The sequence below is a fragment of the Tympanuchus pallidicinctus genome, unplaced genomic scaffold, assembly GCF_026119805.1.
Source record: "Tympanuchus pallidicinctus isolate F22 unplaced genomic scaffold, pur_lepc_1.0 scaffold15, whole genome shotgun sequence".
NCBI classification, from domain to species: Eukaryota; Metazoa; Chordata; class Aves; order Galliformes; family Phasianidae; genus Tympanuchus; species Tympanuchus pallidicinctus.
Genome location: NW_026294669.1, coordinates 25673625 through 25689650, shown reverse-complemented (window position 1 = coordinate 25689650; position 16026 = coordinate 25673625). Strand labels below are relative to the sequence as shown.

Here is a 16026-nt window from a genome sequence, read left to right as displayed (position 1 = left end):
AGAGGTCTACTAATATGTAGCAGAATAACTTTCGGTAATTAAAATAATTAAATCTGTCCAGAAACTCAAGATTCAATGAAGGAATAAATATTAGATTTAAACTGGTTGCTATGGAAACCACCACGATTCCCAAAAGCAAGCAACTGATCTTACTCCGCAGATCAGTTACTTAAACATGCTAGTTATCAAAAAGCCCCACAAATTTCTGCAAAATGCAAATTACACAAATTAGCTGCAATTGTATTTGACTTACTTTTCATTAAAGTTTTGCATACCATTGCTTAATGCAGATTTTCATGTTATTACATCATTTAGCTGGATTTCAAGATTGTCTTGAAGGAAATTATATAAAAGAGGCTTTAGATTGTTTCCAAAACTCTCGCTGTAAGAGTATATGAGCAGTTCTGGCTGAAATGTACTTTACTGCTGGTTTCTGCTGGTGGTGATCTTGCCCTGCCCTGGGCACCAATGCCTCCACATCCATCAGTGTTATGGCTCTGGCCTCTAGTGATAGATTTTATGAGCACATTCCTTGCATCAACTTCGTTCTGAAAGTCTTTGCAATGTGAACTTTTATAAGCTTTTTTAAGCGCGTCCCTCAGGCCACTAAACCACCACAACTCCCTCCATTTTCTGCAACCACTTGCAGACACGCTCTAAGCCAAACCCCCCCGGGCCCAACCCGCTCGTCTCCCCGGCTCCTCCCCTTCCGTAGCACCGCCCGTACCTCAGAAGCCTACACGTTTCTTTGGCTCGGCCCCTTCGTGATGCTCCAGCGCCGATTGCCCGGAGAAGGAAGGAAAGGCGGTACTGAAGTGGCCGCACCGCCTCCTTTAGGCAGAGCCCAAAATGGCGGCCGTGCAGTTGCACCGGCCGTTAAGCGCGCGCAGGGCGCCCCCTGCTGGCGGGAAGGCGTGTTGGCGGCGGGCCGCGGCTCCGCGTTTCGTCCCGTCGAGCATCCCACGGAGCTTTGCTGCAAAGACGCCGAGCAGCACTTCATCACAGAATCAGCTTGTATACAGCAACAGAACGTTAGCGTTGAGAAAGAAACAACTTAGCCTGATTTATTTTAAACAAAGTAAGCTTTTGGAGACAGTACAAAATAGTACAAGCTGATACTCATTCTGACCACTTCCTCACTCGTTTCAGATACTTAAAAACAAAAAATTGGCACCAACTTCTCTGCATTTTTTTCTTCAACACAAAATACCGCATCGAAAACAATGGTAATGGAAATGCACAAAGGCATTTCAATTAAGGCTTCTACATATACTGCATGTTCTGCAATTAAACATCTATTCTGTAAACTTCAAGATGTTCTAAAGTTTTCCAAGTAACTAAATGCACACACACATAAAAAGCAGCTAAATTCCACTGTGAGGCTCAACAGAATGAAAACTACCTTGTAAAAGAGGTAATAAGCCATGAAATTGTTTATCTAACCGTGATTTTAAATGGCAAACCTCAAACCTCTTTCATTCATCTAGGTTATACTCAGGTCCTCCAAAAAAAGTATAAACTAGGAAGGCAAGTCTGGCTCGAACTACTGATGCCATTAATTAAGTCAAAAAATCACTGCTCAACCATCTCACAACGAGAGCAAAATCTGGCTCCTGGCTAGCATTGCTTTGTTTGTGGGATACTTAGAAGGCCAATTCCTAGGAATAATTTCAGAAATGAAATCAAGCAGTGACGTTCCTCATGTTTCTCTATACTGATTGGATGCCTTCACACTGTTGTGTCAGAGCTCCATACCTTATGAGAGAAGTTATACTTTTTATATATATGCCAAGATAACAGAAGCATGAAATAGCAAATAGAATCCATTACTAATCTCATCTTCAGAAGCTCAGCAATTCTGTAAACCAAACACACGATGCTTGAAGAATCTGTGATGTGCATTTCCCACTTTGCAAGGAAATTACTGTGTAGAAACCTATGTGGGAACACTAAGTAGTGGCCTCATCTCTCATCTCCTATAGCAAATCACAAGGACCTCCAAAGTAACACTGATGGGGAGCAGCATCCTGAATCTCTTTGTTATAATGTACAATGCAGCACCGGCTGTAATCGAGCTCCACGGTATTACAAGAATACATATACCTCATAACAATTGACAAAAAGGTTAAGCAGTTCCTTCCCACAAACAAGTGAATGCCCTAAAATAGAGCCAGCAGTTACAGAAGATGTTTCAATTCCAGTAGAACTTTCTTTTTTCTCCCCTCACTGGAATTACATAATTACTTAAATTTGCTAAATAAGCACACTAGAACTCAAGTTCTTGACAGAGCAGAAGCTGTCCTAGTTATTCACGTTCCCATTCTTGTTTTAAAGCAACTTAGGCAACAGTGTAGAAACTTACTGGCTCTTTCACATCTCCCTTCCACTCATTCATCTAGCTAAACTCACCACTACTTTTATAAAACACAGTAGCCTCCAGGGAATTTTGACACTGCACACCTTTTAAAACCACCCTCAGATACATTAAATAATGCAAAACTCAATACATATTAAATAAAATTTAAATCTAGTCTTGTGTGATACTTGCATGAGAAATCTATTTCAGACTAGCTCTCGCCTACGTCTGCTAAGGAGATAGTTTTATCCTGCAAGACATCTGCATTTATTCACTTAAACTGCTTTCTTCCTAAGATTTGTTTTCATCTCTCATCTCTATGGAATATCTTAGAAAAAAGATATAGCTCAACTGCTAGCAGCGTCAGTAACGAAACACAGATTGATGATGACAATAGCACTGCTGTCAAAAAAGCACTGAATAGCAGATCTTCAGAATTCACCCATTTCCTCTGCCTGTCTAGGTAGCAATGTTTACAGAAGTACCTTGACTTTACGTATTAAAGATAACATAGATTACAAAATAAAAAGAAGATATATAAAAGATTTCAGTCACATTTGAATAATTAAAAATTAGCATACATAAAAGATCCATGAAATATATACAATATAAAAATACTTTTTTTTTTTTTTTCTTTATGAAAGTTATAATATATGGTTAAAATACAGAAAGCTTTGAGCCATCAGTTATAGCTACAAGGTGCATGTTCCACTCTATGGCTGGACTCTGGGTATGATGACTCCCTGAGGAAATTCCTCAATTTCAGTATGAAACATCAGTTCTGAAAAAAAGAGAAAACAATACTGCTTTTACTGAAGAAAGTTTCACCTGAATATTATTACATTATTCCAGAAAAGTTCTATGGAATTTCCCCAATCCTCCTGCTTTTCTTTGCAGCCCTCGTATCAGCAATTCAGTAATGGGAAGACCCACCACTGTCTTTAGAAAACTGCATTTGTCCTCCCACATTAACACAACTAGTACTGACATTAGCAACTGATCATAGGAAGTAGGTTTCAGCCTGGACATTTAAATGTGTATCTGAAAGTAGACTGATAAATTGTCCCAGTTTAGAAAGTGTCAGAATCAAGACTGAAGATTTCCATTTAGAGACCTGATCATTTACTGTTTGCCAACAATTCGTCAATGTGGCAAAATTACACAATCTGAACGTGCAGCACTGTAATTTTATCCACTCAAGTTTTGAAATCCCACACTTCTTTTTGTTTTGCCATTCTATTAATACTTCCTTACTACTTGGGATAAATCCTAACAGAATTTTTGTATTGAAATTGCTGAAGCACGTTACCTAATTCTAGTTGACATCTGTAAATATCTATAATCTCATCAAAACCTGAGCTAGATCACACCTCTGTCTTCCTTGAATAAGCCTTTTATTACTTCAAAAATGACTTCTAATTACAATTTAGACATCTACTGTAAGTTTTACTTTCAATAATTGTAAAAGCTGCCAACCAGTTGTTTGTTTGTTTGTTTTTTAAACTAATTGAGTTACTAGAATCAATTAGGATAACTGGCAGCAGCTGAAATATAGAAAGCTGTAAATTAACATACTAGATTAATTCAAAGAAGCATATTTAACCAACCTTCTTTGGTCTCCCAAACACAAATCTGTTCCTCAGTCATAACATTTCTCAGTACTAAACTCAAGCACCCAGTGCAGACCATAGTAGGTAAAAGTCTGAACAAATAAGTTTTTGCCAATGAACATTTCCTACCTTCACTGTGGTCTAGCTCTGGTCGGTAAGACAAGAAGATCCAACTTGCTCCAACTAGAATAGATACTACCAGATTCACCACAATCCATGGCTGAAGAATTTCTTCCTCCATACCTGCAGTCCTGGCAAAAGCACATCAACCAATTAGTCAGGTTACACACCAGTATGCACATATTACAATAATAACATCAGCAGTATATCATAAAATACAAATAAAAAGCTTGCTAAGTCAGATGTAATAATATCACTATCATCCTAATGGTCTGGCTTTACGAAGATCTGGTAAAGAGATTGTACACCAAAGACAGCAACTTATCTCACAGAGAACATTCACTTGCAGATTTCAGCAGTGCATTCCTTTCCCTGGCTAAGAAATAGAAAACAAAACCAAAACGCACTGTCAAACTTCACTATGAGGAAAGATATCATATGAAGTCATCAGCAGATCTTATTTTCATCACTTCTTTGTAGGGCAGCAGGCAAATGAGCAGCAAGTCATTGAAATCTGCCTGGAAACCAGTGCAAGAACTTGTAGACAGAGGCCAGATAAGATGGGGGTTTAGGTAAAAGGTTAGGATTTAAGTTGGCTGATACGTTTTATACTGTCATTAATAGCAGCAGGTTGAGGTCTTGTTACTAGAATCCAGATTTTTCAATAAACACTTATAAAAGCTCTAAAAAAGGAAAAAAATAGCTAACTGCACGCAGCAAAAGAGATACTTAAAGTTTCTGTCACCCTTCATGATCTCTCAGCATCGTTCTAACAAGATGTTCAAGTTACGATGCATTCGTGACCAACATGACTGAGACCAAATATGACTTCTCATTTCTGAGTGAAGGTTTCAGAGGTTCAAGGCACACTCAGACAAAGGCAAATGCAGTAATGGAATTCTTCGTTAATACTTTCTTATGCATCTTACATAACCTTTTGAATCCAACAGTTTGACTAAGGTTCATAAGTGAGTGACGTTACAATTTACGGAAGACCTTTCTTAGGTTTCCTACCAGATGCTGCCATTTTCTGAAGGTGGTGTGTAGAGGTTAATTCTGTCACATGTCATCTGCTGACTTAAGGATAAGATAAGAGCAGTGAAGTACACTGGAAGAAATGAAATTAGTGTCAGGTATAAAGCAAGTAGAAAATGCTTTCTCATCTTTTGTGCTCTGCATTCATAGGAGGGGAAACAACCATCCCAGCAGTAGTGTCATTAATGCTACTACTGCAAATACTTTAAAAATGCGCGAAGCATCCGTGATCCTTGAATGCTATTTTCAACTGCTCCCCAAGTCACTTATTTTAAGGTAGACAATAACCGTGGAAGAAAAATCCACTGAAAACAGAACGCAGGATTTTTTCCATTTACTTTATTTTTTGAAAAATCATCTATTTTTCCTCATCCTATTCACTTCAGGATACTTACAGAATGAAGCCAATGCCGCTGGGTCTAGGGTAAGAAAACCCCTCAGTGCAACTGATGCTTTTGCCAAATCAATCCTGATTAGAAAAACAGGAGTCATTAACACAGCTCAATAAGATAATAATATTGTTCTTCTAGCAGTGTTCTGTTGCTTTTGCTTTTTTCAAGATACCTTTTCCTGTCTGTGTTATAGTGCCTTAATAAGCCACTATGCTGCACACACAAGCAACGATCCTCACTATGCCAAGCTCCAGAAAGTTTGAAATTAAGGATGATGTTCCATAAATTTTGTAGCTTTCACACTGCAGTCAGGGAGAGTGGGGAGCGATCTGCTCCCCCCAGTCCTTCCCATTCATTTCAGTGTCTGCACCACCAACAGAATTAATGTTAATAAAACTACTTACAAAGCTCACATCGGCACAGGAATAATTAAGAATAAACTCAAGATTCCTTCCTGACACCACTTATTGAAAAAAAGACACAATTCCTTCCACGAAATAGACTCCTCCCCTGTCTTACCATGCTGCCAAGGAAACAACGCATCATTAAAATAAACTTCAGTGAAACCACTCTTTGAGACATAATGCAGAAGCAGCAGGTGAGCCAGGTAAACTGTTTATATAGTTACGTTGCAAACTTAACTGAATAAGGAATTCACATGAAAAGTAACCTAACAGAAACAGCTGTTCTCTACTCCCCTCCACCACAGCTCTCCCATTTGGTTTACTTCTTGATTACACAAACAGCACTCGTACGCTGAAACAAGGCAGCAGGTAATGGACACAAACGAGTAACAAAAGCCTGAATATACAAGTACACCTTTTAACTATACATCAGCTACGTGCAAAATCATTCACCAAGAGTATCATTAAATCATCAACAATTTACCTATCAAAGGCTGAGACCGTGCTGATAGACAGCAACAAGTAGAACAAACTTTGAGCAGGGTAGGCTAGCATCTTATACTGCTGGAGCAGGTTAGAAACCGTGGAAAGCTGATTTCCTGCCAAAATGTAGATAACAACGATGTTCCATACAGCATAGCCAGCAAGAAAGCCATGGGTAAAGAGTCCGATTACCCTGAAAGAATAACAGAACATTTGAGAAGTTTAATGCCTTTAATTAGGCATTAAACTACAGATGAAAAGGCCTACAAATTCACCCCTTCAATCCTGCTGCTGTGATAGATTGTTTTCAAGTGCTTTATTCTGATCTAGTTTCAAAAATCCTAAGCAGTAAGACTTCTGCTTCCTCCCCTGACAGACTGCACAAGAGCGTGAGCACACAACCAGGAAATTGCAGGCGTTCTGTCTGATCCTGTTGCTACATCCCTTTACTAATGCTACTGGATTCAAATACTTTCACTCTGCCTGTTTCCCCATTTTATCTGTAGCTCCCCAAGACCACTGCCCCTTTCATCTATGCAAGACTCTTTAATCCACCCCTGAGAGAAAGTCAGTCTTTTCAGAATTTCTTCAATCTGTAATTGCCTTCCTTGCTAACAAAAAGCTAGGATCAAGCATGGGTTTCCAGGTAAAATACAGAGACATGAAAAAGTTGTCATCTTCCCATTCTGAAACATCATACAACCACAGATGGAAAAAAATATATATCATTTTTTACTTCTGTGTATTTATTTTCTGCAATTTATGCCCAGTCCAACTTTACTCCTCCTTTTTTACTGGAAAGAGTTCAGACATTTTAACTCTGCTCATATCACAGCTGACAGGTAAATCTCTTTTTGTTTTGTTTTTTTTTTCCTGTAGGTCCCTAGTATTTCTGTTATCATACATATCTCTTTCTATTCATCTTTCTTCTGAATCTTAACAATACAGCTTCCTTAATTAGCCTCAGCTTTTTGTTCTTTTTAGAGGTTGCATTTCAAATGGATGTCTTGAGTAGAAATAGATATTACCGTCAACAGAAAAAAGCTGGAGCACTTATGCCACCTGCATACCCAACCACCACCTATAAGTATCCACATGAAGTAAAGATACATCCAGCGATAGAGAAGAGATGCTAAAGTCTTACAGATAAGAAAGAAAAAAAAATAAAAATCCACACAATGATTTCAGTTTCTTTACATCAAAACATTAATCCATCACCTGAAACTTCGGTGCACTGAGAGGGCAACATCTCTGGTGGTCCAAGACGACTTCACATCCAAAAGCACGTTGATATTTTCAGTGGTTTTAATCAATTCTGCACGATCAGCTGCTTGAAAGCGCCCTAAAAGGATGAGAAAATTTATTTCAGAGAGAGCCATTAACTTCACTCAATATTTTTACATTAATGCTTGAACTTCCTATCAAAATTTCCATCAATTTTCTTCTCTCTTGTGCCCCCTTTTCTTCCCTGTCAGCTTCCATTCGTATCATGATGCCTCTGTCAGCGTGGTGTACCCTGACAGACCAGGATTTATGAATGTACAGCACAACTGGGTAAGTACTCAGTGTTCTGTACTAAAAAAAACCACCAACAACAAAAAAATAACCTTCCACATGCATGATTTTTTGCAATATAGTAAATACTTCTCAACCTGTTGTGACAGTATTAGGTCAAGTGAGCTCAGTTCTGTACTACCAGGTTTTTTTCACCCACAGAACCACAGAACTAAAAAATCCAACAAATCAGTAACACTGCAACACTAGCATTCACTGCTGAAAGATTACAACATACATTTCTTCCAAAGTATTTTTTTTTGCTGGCAAACTCCCTTTTAAAATTCTGCCCAATAGCAAAATATTTGGATTTTAAATACAATTATGTGTTCATGCAAGAACTTAAGTTAAAAAAAAAAATCACACAATGCACTTACGATTTTTTTCTACAAACACTTTGCTAACAGGCTGGCTAATTCCACTGGGAGCAGCAAACACAGGCTGCTGATCTGGGCTCCTTCTGTGTTCATCTTCAATGATGTCATCCTCCTCTACCTCCAGCTCATTGGAACAGTGTGTTTCTGCCGGCCGAGCCTTCCTATTATCACAAGTCATACAATGGGGCAGAAGAAGAAGAAAAATTTAAAACTTGAAGATTTCAATGAACACTTACCATTCCTAACCTCACTGATACAAACAGATTAAGCTACTGACCAGTATATTACCCCCACATAAACTTAAAGCTATTATTCTCACTAAAGCACTAACACTAAGCCTTGATTTGGGGGCCTTTCTTTCAATTTAGATACCTTCTTATGTCAAAACAATAATTTGGGAAAAGTACAGAGCAAGAGATTAACAACCAGAAAAAATACGTACTAATTAAATACAAGGCCAAGAGAATGGATGCTTGTGGTTGGAAAGGCAACTAGAGTGGTGTAAAGGCATAGCTCTTGGAGAAAAGGCGGATAAGAAAGCAGCTGTTTCTCAGAAAGTTAAGAAAAATACAGGAAAAATGAAAGAAAGCAGTTATGCGTTTTAATTTTTTATGTACTGAAACAGTAGGCTCATGCTACCATACTCTGAACTGAAATGCATCCAGATACACACAAAACAAACATGTGAAGAAAGTGAGATCTTAGCCCTGGACAGGACTGCGTGCATACAATTTGCTAAGCAACGTAAATGGTATTGTGAACTTCCAAGATCCTGTGTCTTTGTAAAGTGACACTAAAATGTTATTCGGTTACTTTTACTGCCACAGATATTCCAAATTATGAGCTATTCATCTCACTTGGTTCTTTTTCTCTGTTTGCGGACCACTGGTTCTTCAGCTTCAGGAACATCCACGCCATTTCCATTCTGAAATAAGGATGCAATGTTCTGCTGGGTAAAGGAGGTCTCAGAATCTGGAGATTTGAAAAAACAAGCCACATGAACATTGTATAGCTTTTATGGGATTAGAGACACGTTCACTTAAATACAGAAATAGTTACTACATAAACATGGCAGAAATGGCAACTCTAAGCTATCATTCACCCAGAGATTAATTCCACTTATTAAAAGGGCACTCGATTTGAAACACTTTAAACCAAAACACAAACTGGCCAGTCATATTTTTGTCACCAGGTTTTATTCAGCCTTCTTTGCAGCCTACTGTTATTCACGTACCAGGAGGTACTTTCTTCTTCTTGCGTTTCCGCTGAGGAGGGACATCCTGAGGTTCAGGAGTTAGGGGCTCACTGCTTTCAGACTGCCGACGAACAGTCGCTTGGACAATGTCATCTAAAAACCAGAGAAAAACCTCCAGCAACTTCAATCAAAGCTGCTGAGAAAAAGGCAAGAAAATGCTGCTACCTGTTACACAGTGTAGAATATCTGTATTTGCCCAGCTGAGGTGAAAACATACTGGCTAGAATACATAAGAGATGGGAAGCAAATACGGTAATAAGAATACACAAGATGAAAACATACGGTCTCTGTTTCATCATAACAGTTTCACATCTGGGAGGAAATGTAGGTATGCAGGAAGTAGCAGGATTCCCATTCGGGTGTACGACAGAGGACTGACAGAATGGAATCTACTACAGCAAGGAACAATAGCTCTGTATTTTTCCTTTCTATGTGCAGAGACAATAATGCAATGGACAGAAAAATTAACAGTAACAAGTTGATTCAGACTGACAGATAAATGTGTTAAGGCAAAACGGTGTAATAACAAAGGGAAATTTAAATTAATTGCTGAACAAACAGCACAAGAATCCAGGAGGAGCAGAAAAAAAAACAATTCTGAAGAAAGCTTACTCCAATCTGAGAGAAAAAGGGCTAAGCCTTGGAGGAACCAGCTTTTCATGGCAGGTAAACATGAAATCTCATCAAACATTCTAGCATCAATTGGCATCTTTTCATACAGGAGGACAAATCTTTTTAGAGTGCTTTTAAAGCCTGATATTTTGCACTCTTTTAATCAAATAAAGGAGATTTACTCATCAAACCATCAGTCCCAAATCAGCTGATTTACAGAAATCCAGTAGATTCTATCAACATCAATTCTTTATCAAAGCAGATCAGACTTGTAATTTTGCTTAAAAGGATATGTTTATTCAGCAGATGCACTTCTTGTAAAAATGCAAGGCTCTGGTGTCAGCCATGCTTCATGCTCTTAACTCTCAGGTGACAGTGGAACAGTTAACTTGTGATTTATTGGGCCGAGGATTTAAGTTGAGCCAATTTGTTAAACTAGTTGTATCTTAGTTCATTCAAAAATTCAAGCACTTAACACACTCAACATTGCAAGCAGCTTACAGATGGAAGTGACTATTTAATTAAGTATTAACAAAATTGAGAAAGGAAAAAAATAGCAGGAATAAACATTAAAGCATTTTTTGCAGTTCAATATTAAAATTTGCTCTATTACCAGTACTGGGAATGGATCCAGGGAAAAAGAGAAGACAGAAGTTACTTTAAGGTAGTACTACAGACTTGCTCTAAACACACAGACTGTATTCTGGTGGTGGTGTGTGCTGGGGAAAGCACTTGACACAAAATCAATTTTAATAAAGAAACTGAGAAGAATATTATTCCAAAACAGAGTACAAGACTGAAAAAAACGTATTTGTCAGGAGCTTGGCTACAGTGTAGGTATCACTCAGGATTACAAACACAGGTGGGACCTTACCTAAAGGAGTCTTTCCTTTGGGCTTTCTTTTTTTGGGACGACTGAGTGGAATGTCATCTGCAGAACAGAAACATAAGTCAATGTGCACAGCATGGAAAAATCTTCATTTTTCTTTTTTAACAACCATACTGTTCCAAATTAAGAAATAGAGTCCTTTTTACAAACGAAGACATCCTTCAGCTTTTAAAGATAAGGTGACAATTAACTGATTTGCACAAGCAGGAAAAGTGCAGTTGAAAACAGGAAAGCAAGACAACAAACCTGTCTCGTGTGCAACAAAGGCTAATGCATGTTAAGCAAAAAACCAAATGATGCTCTGAAGAATAAACTGCTTCTTTAGATCATAGTGACAACATTCCAGTTACCCTGATTTATTATGGAACTACCAATTGGTAAAAAGAACAGAGGAAAATACCAGATAGTTCTCACAATAGCAGCCCTAATACCCATGCAATTTAAACAATTATCAGCCTACATTTAGGAAAACTGTAAGGACCAATCCTTCAAGAGAAAATGAAGCGACACCAAAAGGAACTATCCATGTTTACGATTCTCTTTGATGACAGAATAACTCACCCTGGTTTCCACTTCACATTTAATGAGAAAAGGCGTTGAAGAGCAGCACAAAAGGAACAAAGGTAAGAAGAGAGTTAGTTTTTAATCAACTCACAACAGTGACATTCTCTCTACTTTTTTATTTGATAAATTCCCTTATTTCATTCCCATGTCTTTTTATTGGCAACTGTACACAAAAGGGTTAAGTGTACAAAGCAATCAACCAGACTCAACACTTTGCTAGTGACTATGCAGTTTCTTGATTGGCCAGCTGTAGATCAGATTAAAAGCTATAATCACCTGGCTAATTAAAACTTGCCTGACATATAACAAACTAACAGAAGTTACGAAACATTAGAATATATACCTTACTAAAAACACACTATCTTTATGTGTTGCCAATCACGAACACCCCATTTTCTCTAAGGTACTTTGAAGGAATTCTGACATATCCATACGCCATAAAAATCTGTAGAGTTGCTTTTCCTTCCACATTGATCATTAAAATGCTGGGGGAAAAAAAGCCCAAATGTAATATAGCATCAAACTGATAAACACCTATGTCTCCATTTGATAATATCTAGCTTGATTTGAAAAATCCCTGTCCTGAAGGATTTGCAATTTAAATATATCAAAGAATGTGGAAAAAACAACAACAGCAACAAAGAGTTAAGGGAGAAGACAGTGAAAAGAGAAACATCAGCAAGACTGAAATAAATGCTAATAGAACTCATGCTGCTCTTTGTCCAAGACTTTAAAAGGTTTAATCTACCTGAATATTAAAAATGAGGTAAGTTTTCTCAGCCTCTAAAAACATTATGTGCTTTATACATTTTGTAAGGCATTCTAGAATAACAAAGTAGCAAGAAAAGCAATGTTTTAAAAGCTACTGTAACTATGCAGGTACTTATCAAACTGATTTTTCTTCATTTCATTTCTTTTAAAAACACAGCGGTAAAAACACAATCAATCCTGTAGAATGAACTGATCTTACCTTGGCACTGGAGGGAGGGCACGTGGGGGGCACTGAAACATAACAGAGAGACAGAAGTCAGTTTCTCCCAGTGCAAAACCATCCAGAGGTCTGTTAAATCACTCCACAGAGGACAGCTGCTTCCACAGGCAGTAAGAACTCACACTATGTTTTGCCACCTATGCTTCTGAAACCAGATTCTAAACATCTCATACATAACCAAATACATAAATAGTAAGAAACAAGTTATCTCCCATTACCAATCTGAAATGCAATTCTTGCACTGGATGATTCCCCTCCAGATACAGGTGAGCAATTCACTTGCTGATTCTGCATTACATAATTATATTTAAGAAGTACAGCATGAAACATTTCCCATGTTCCAAGAATTCAGTCGATACCAGCAACACAAAAGGCTGCTTGACCAGTAAGGCTCAAGGGTCCCCAACTCACCACTTGTTTTTTCCCCATATCATTGGAAGCAGTTCCCTGGAAGAGGCACTGTGAACAGTTCTCCACTCCTGACGTCGCTCATGCTGAACCCCTGCTAATTCTGAACTAAAAATAAGCTTCTGGTAGCCCGGATTAGCTGGCTATGAACCTCCCTGCCCCTGGGCCAGGGCCCAGTGCTACTCCTGCTGGAATCAATGGTAGTTTGCTCTGGCAGCAAAGCTCGTCCTAAATGGCACCCGCCCCAAAACCGCATCGCTCCATGCGCCGTTAGAAGTTCAGGTGAGCACTACTCGGGGATTTTCACCTGACAGATGAAACACCCTGAGTGAGGAAGGGAGAAAAAAAAATCAACCTAAGTTTAGCTCAGGGCTCGTTGCTTTCATCGATTCCTACGTTGGGGAGGAATCTATCGTTAACTATTTAGGACAGGTCCAAGATCCGCAGCCCTTAGTTGTAGCTCCCCAGGGCCCGTAGGAGCACGCCGCAGACCCAGAGAGCAGTGCCGGCTGCAGAAGGGGCCGTTCGGAGCCACCAGCCCCGCACACCGCGCACTCCCGGCACCATTACCGTTCCGTGAGCAGCCGCAGGGCCGCGGGAACGCGCCTAGGAACTCTCCGAGGAGGAAATACACCCGCGGCCGGGCGTCTGTTCAGGGAAGCAGAGCGAGAGGTGCGGCTCCGGTAACGCGGTACCAGCAACGCGTTTGCCCTGCCAGTGCGGTGACCGAGCTGCCCCAGCGGGGGTCGGTTCTTCAAACTCTAACACATACTCTTTACTGGCTTCGCACTAATCATACTCGTTATCCTGCGAACGCACGGGGACGGCAACGCGAACGCAACGTGGGCTCAGCCCCGGCCCCGCTCCCTCCGCCAGGGCAGGCCCTCCCCGGCCGCACCGAACCGCCGCCAACGCCCGCACCGCGGCCGAGGCCGGAGAAGGCTGAAGGCCCGGCCCCCCACCGCCCTTTTCTGGGGAGGCCCGCCGCGCCCTCACCCGCTCGGGGCCCGCCCGCGGCTCCGCCATGCCGCGCCCGCCGCCGCCGTCCCGGGCCCCGCAGGGAGGAGCCGCCGCTCGCTTCCGCCCCGCCCCGCCGCTACGGGCGCGATCCTCGGCTGCACGGCCGGCCGCAGAGCGGAGCTGCCCGCACAGATTCTCAGGCCCGTGGGCTGGGGGGGGGGGGGGGGGGCGGAAGTCAGGCCTTTTCCAAACTGGGATTCAGGCTTCCTTCGTCTAGTTATCACTGACACTATTCGCAAATGAAGCGATAAGCTCTAAACGGGAAGAAAATTAAACCGCAAAGGGAACGAACACCCGATGCTGTGCTTTTCTGCCAGCTGCCTTTCAATTTATGTCCCACTGCTGTGAGGGGCACAGTACCAGCCCGTGCACCGGTCCCTCTCCCACTGCTCCTACTCACCCCGTTCCAGGGCCATGGTGGGCTCTGCTTTCCAGCGCGTTTCTCACCCAGGACACCGGCTCTGACTTCACAAGAAGCGCTAGCTACAGGAGCAGCCTTAGTACAGGAATCACCTCTTGTAGGCAGCACAGCCTTCACCAGTTCATTTTCTCCGGGGAAGTTGGGCTGACAGAATGAGCTGTTTCCTCAGCATCCAATGCACCTGTAATGCGAGATGAAGAGAGTGAGGAACTTGTCAGCTGTAATCACTGTACTCTCTATGAAGAGAACATGCTGCCTTGCCTCAAAGCAACAGGACAAGGGGCTTTGGATTTGATTTTCCTCGTTAATAAATCCATGTTTCGTCAGTTTTCATTCACTTGAGTTGATGGAGGACAAGCCAAGCCCTGCTAGATCATGGCAGCAGCTCTGCCCCACCGAGTGGCCTCAGGTGTACACTCATTGCTCACAACCACTACATGTCAGTGTGTGATCAGCACTGTCTGGGAAAGAGGGTGCAGGGCAGTGGTAACTCAAGTTATGACAAATAACTGTGTACATTTTGATACATTAGCTGTACACAGATTGATGAACAACAAAAAACCATGCAGCCATACTGTCCACTCTGATACAGGAATTTGAGAATAGATTGCAAAAAAAAAAATTTTTTTTTATATTTATGAATGCAGTCGACACAAATGAATAACCTGTGAATTTTCAAAAGTTGCAATCAGGCATTCACTTCAAAGTTTGGTCATATCTCTTTACCAGACTTTTATAAGCCCTCTCTTGCAAGAGAAAAAAATCTCACTTCACAATCACACCTTATTCACATCATCCCTTTTTGGCAGTACACACATTTGTGAACGGTTGTCAAGGATGAAGTACAAGTAAAACTTCACCTAAAACCAAAACACTGAGACCTCCCTGAGAATTGTAACCACTGCCATCAAACCAGGCCAGCGTGTTAAGTTTCATAAAAATAAGGTCACATATCCCTCTAGTTTGATGTTTTTGTTGCTCTTTACATAGTAGCTGTATTGCATATTTTATGAAGGCTGCTCTGAAAGTAACACCCTTTATTTTATTATGTTGGCCTGCAATGTCAGAAACAAATGTTGGTGATATGGAGTGGAGGTGAACCTTCCCACTAATATTCCATTCCATTTTGTTGCCATGTGACAAATGGCAGCAGAGGGACAGTCCGACAAATTGGCATCTGAGACAAAATTCTGTCACTGAATTCCTCCATGTGGAAAAAATGCCACCATTCATTGACACTTTCTGAACATTAATGGAGACCAAACAGGATGCAAACACAGTGGGCCACCTTTGCTGGTGCAGGTTTTGATGAGCATGACATGTAAGCTCTTGTTCGTCGCTGACAAAATGCATAACTAATGGTGGTGATCACAGTGAAAAAGAGAGCAGATTCTCAGCTACAAAACACTATTAAATAATGTTGTGCTCTTTTTATCTGCTGTAGTTTCCGTGAAATTAAAATAGGAGTAATTACTTTCAGAGCAGCCTCTGTATATGTGGCTGAAGACAATTCCTCTTCACTCAGTGTGGCCCAA

The 16026-nt window shown here is 40.6% G+C and overlaps 1 protein-coding gene across 4 annotated transcripts; it reads right to left on the bottom strand.

Annotated features, from left to right (window-relative positions):
* Positions 1 to 1038: 1038 nt before the first annotated feature.
* TMEM237 (transmembrane protein 237) lies at positions 1039 to 14121 on the bottom strand. Of its 4 annotated transcripts, none has more exons than XM_052676368.1 (13): positions 14047 to 14121; positions 12622 to 12653; positions 11649 to 11659; positions 11073 to 11129; positions 9566 to 9679; positions 9189 to 9303; positions 8332 to 8492; positions 7619 to 7742; positions 6402 to 6593; positions 5517 to 5590; positions 5101 to 5194; positions 4096 to 4217; positions 1039 to 3137 (listed from the first exon to the last, which is right to left on the bottom strand). In XM_052676368.1, exons 1-13 carry the CDS (start codon positions 14074 to 14076, stop codon positions 3070 to 3072), a joined length of 1194 nt encoding a protein of 397 aa, XP_052532328.1. In that variant the 5' UTR covers positions 14077 to 14121; the 3' UTR covers positions 1039 to 3069. The 4 variants fall into 4 exon arrangements, with proteins under 4 accessions (XP_052532328.1, XP_052532329.1, XP_052532330.1 ...); XM_052676369.1 differs by lacking the exon at positions 14047 to 14121 and adding an exon at positions 13054 to 13538; XM_052676370.1 differs by lacking the exons at positions 11649 to 11659; positions 14047 to 14121 and adding an exon at positions 13054 to 13538.
* Between the last annotated feature and the right edge of the window lie 1905 nt (positions 14122 to 16026).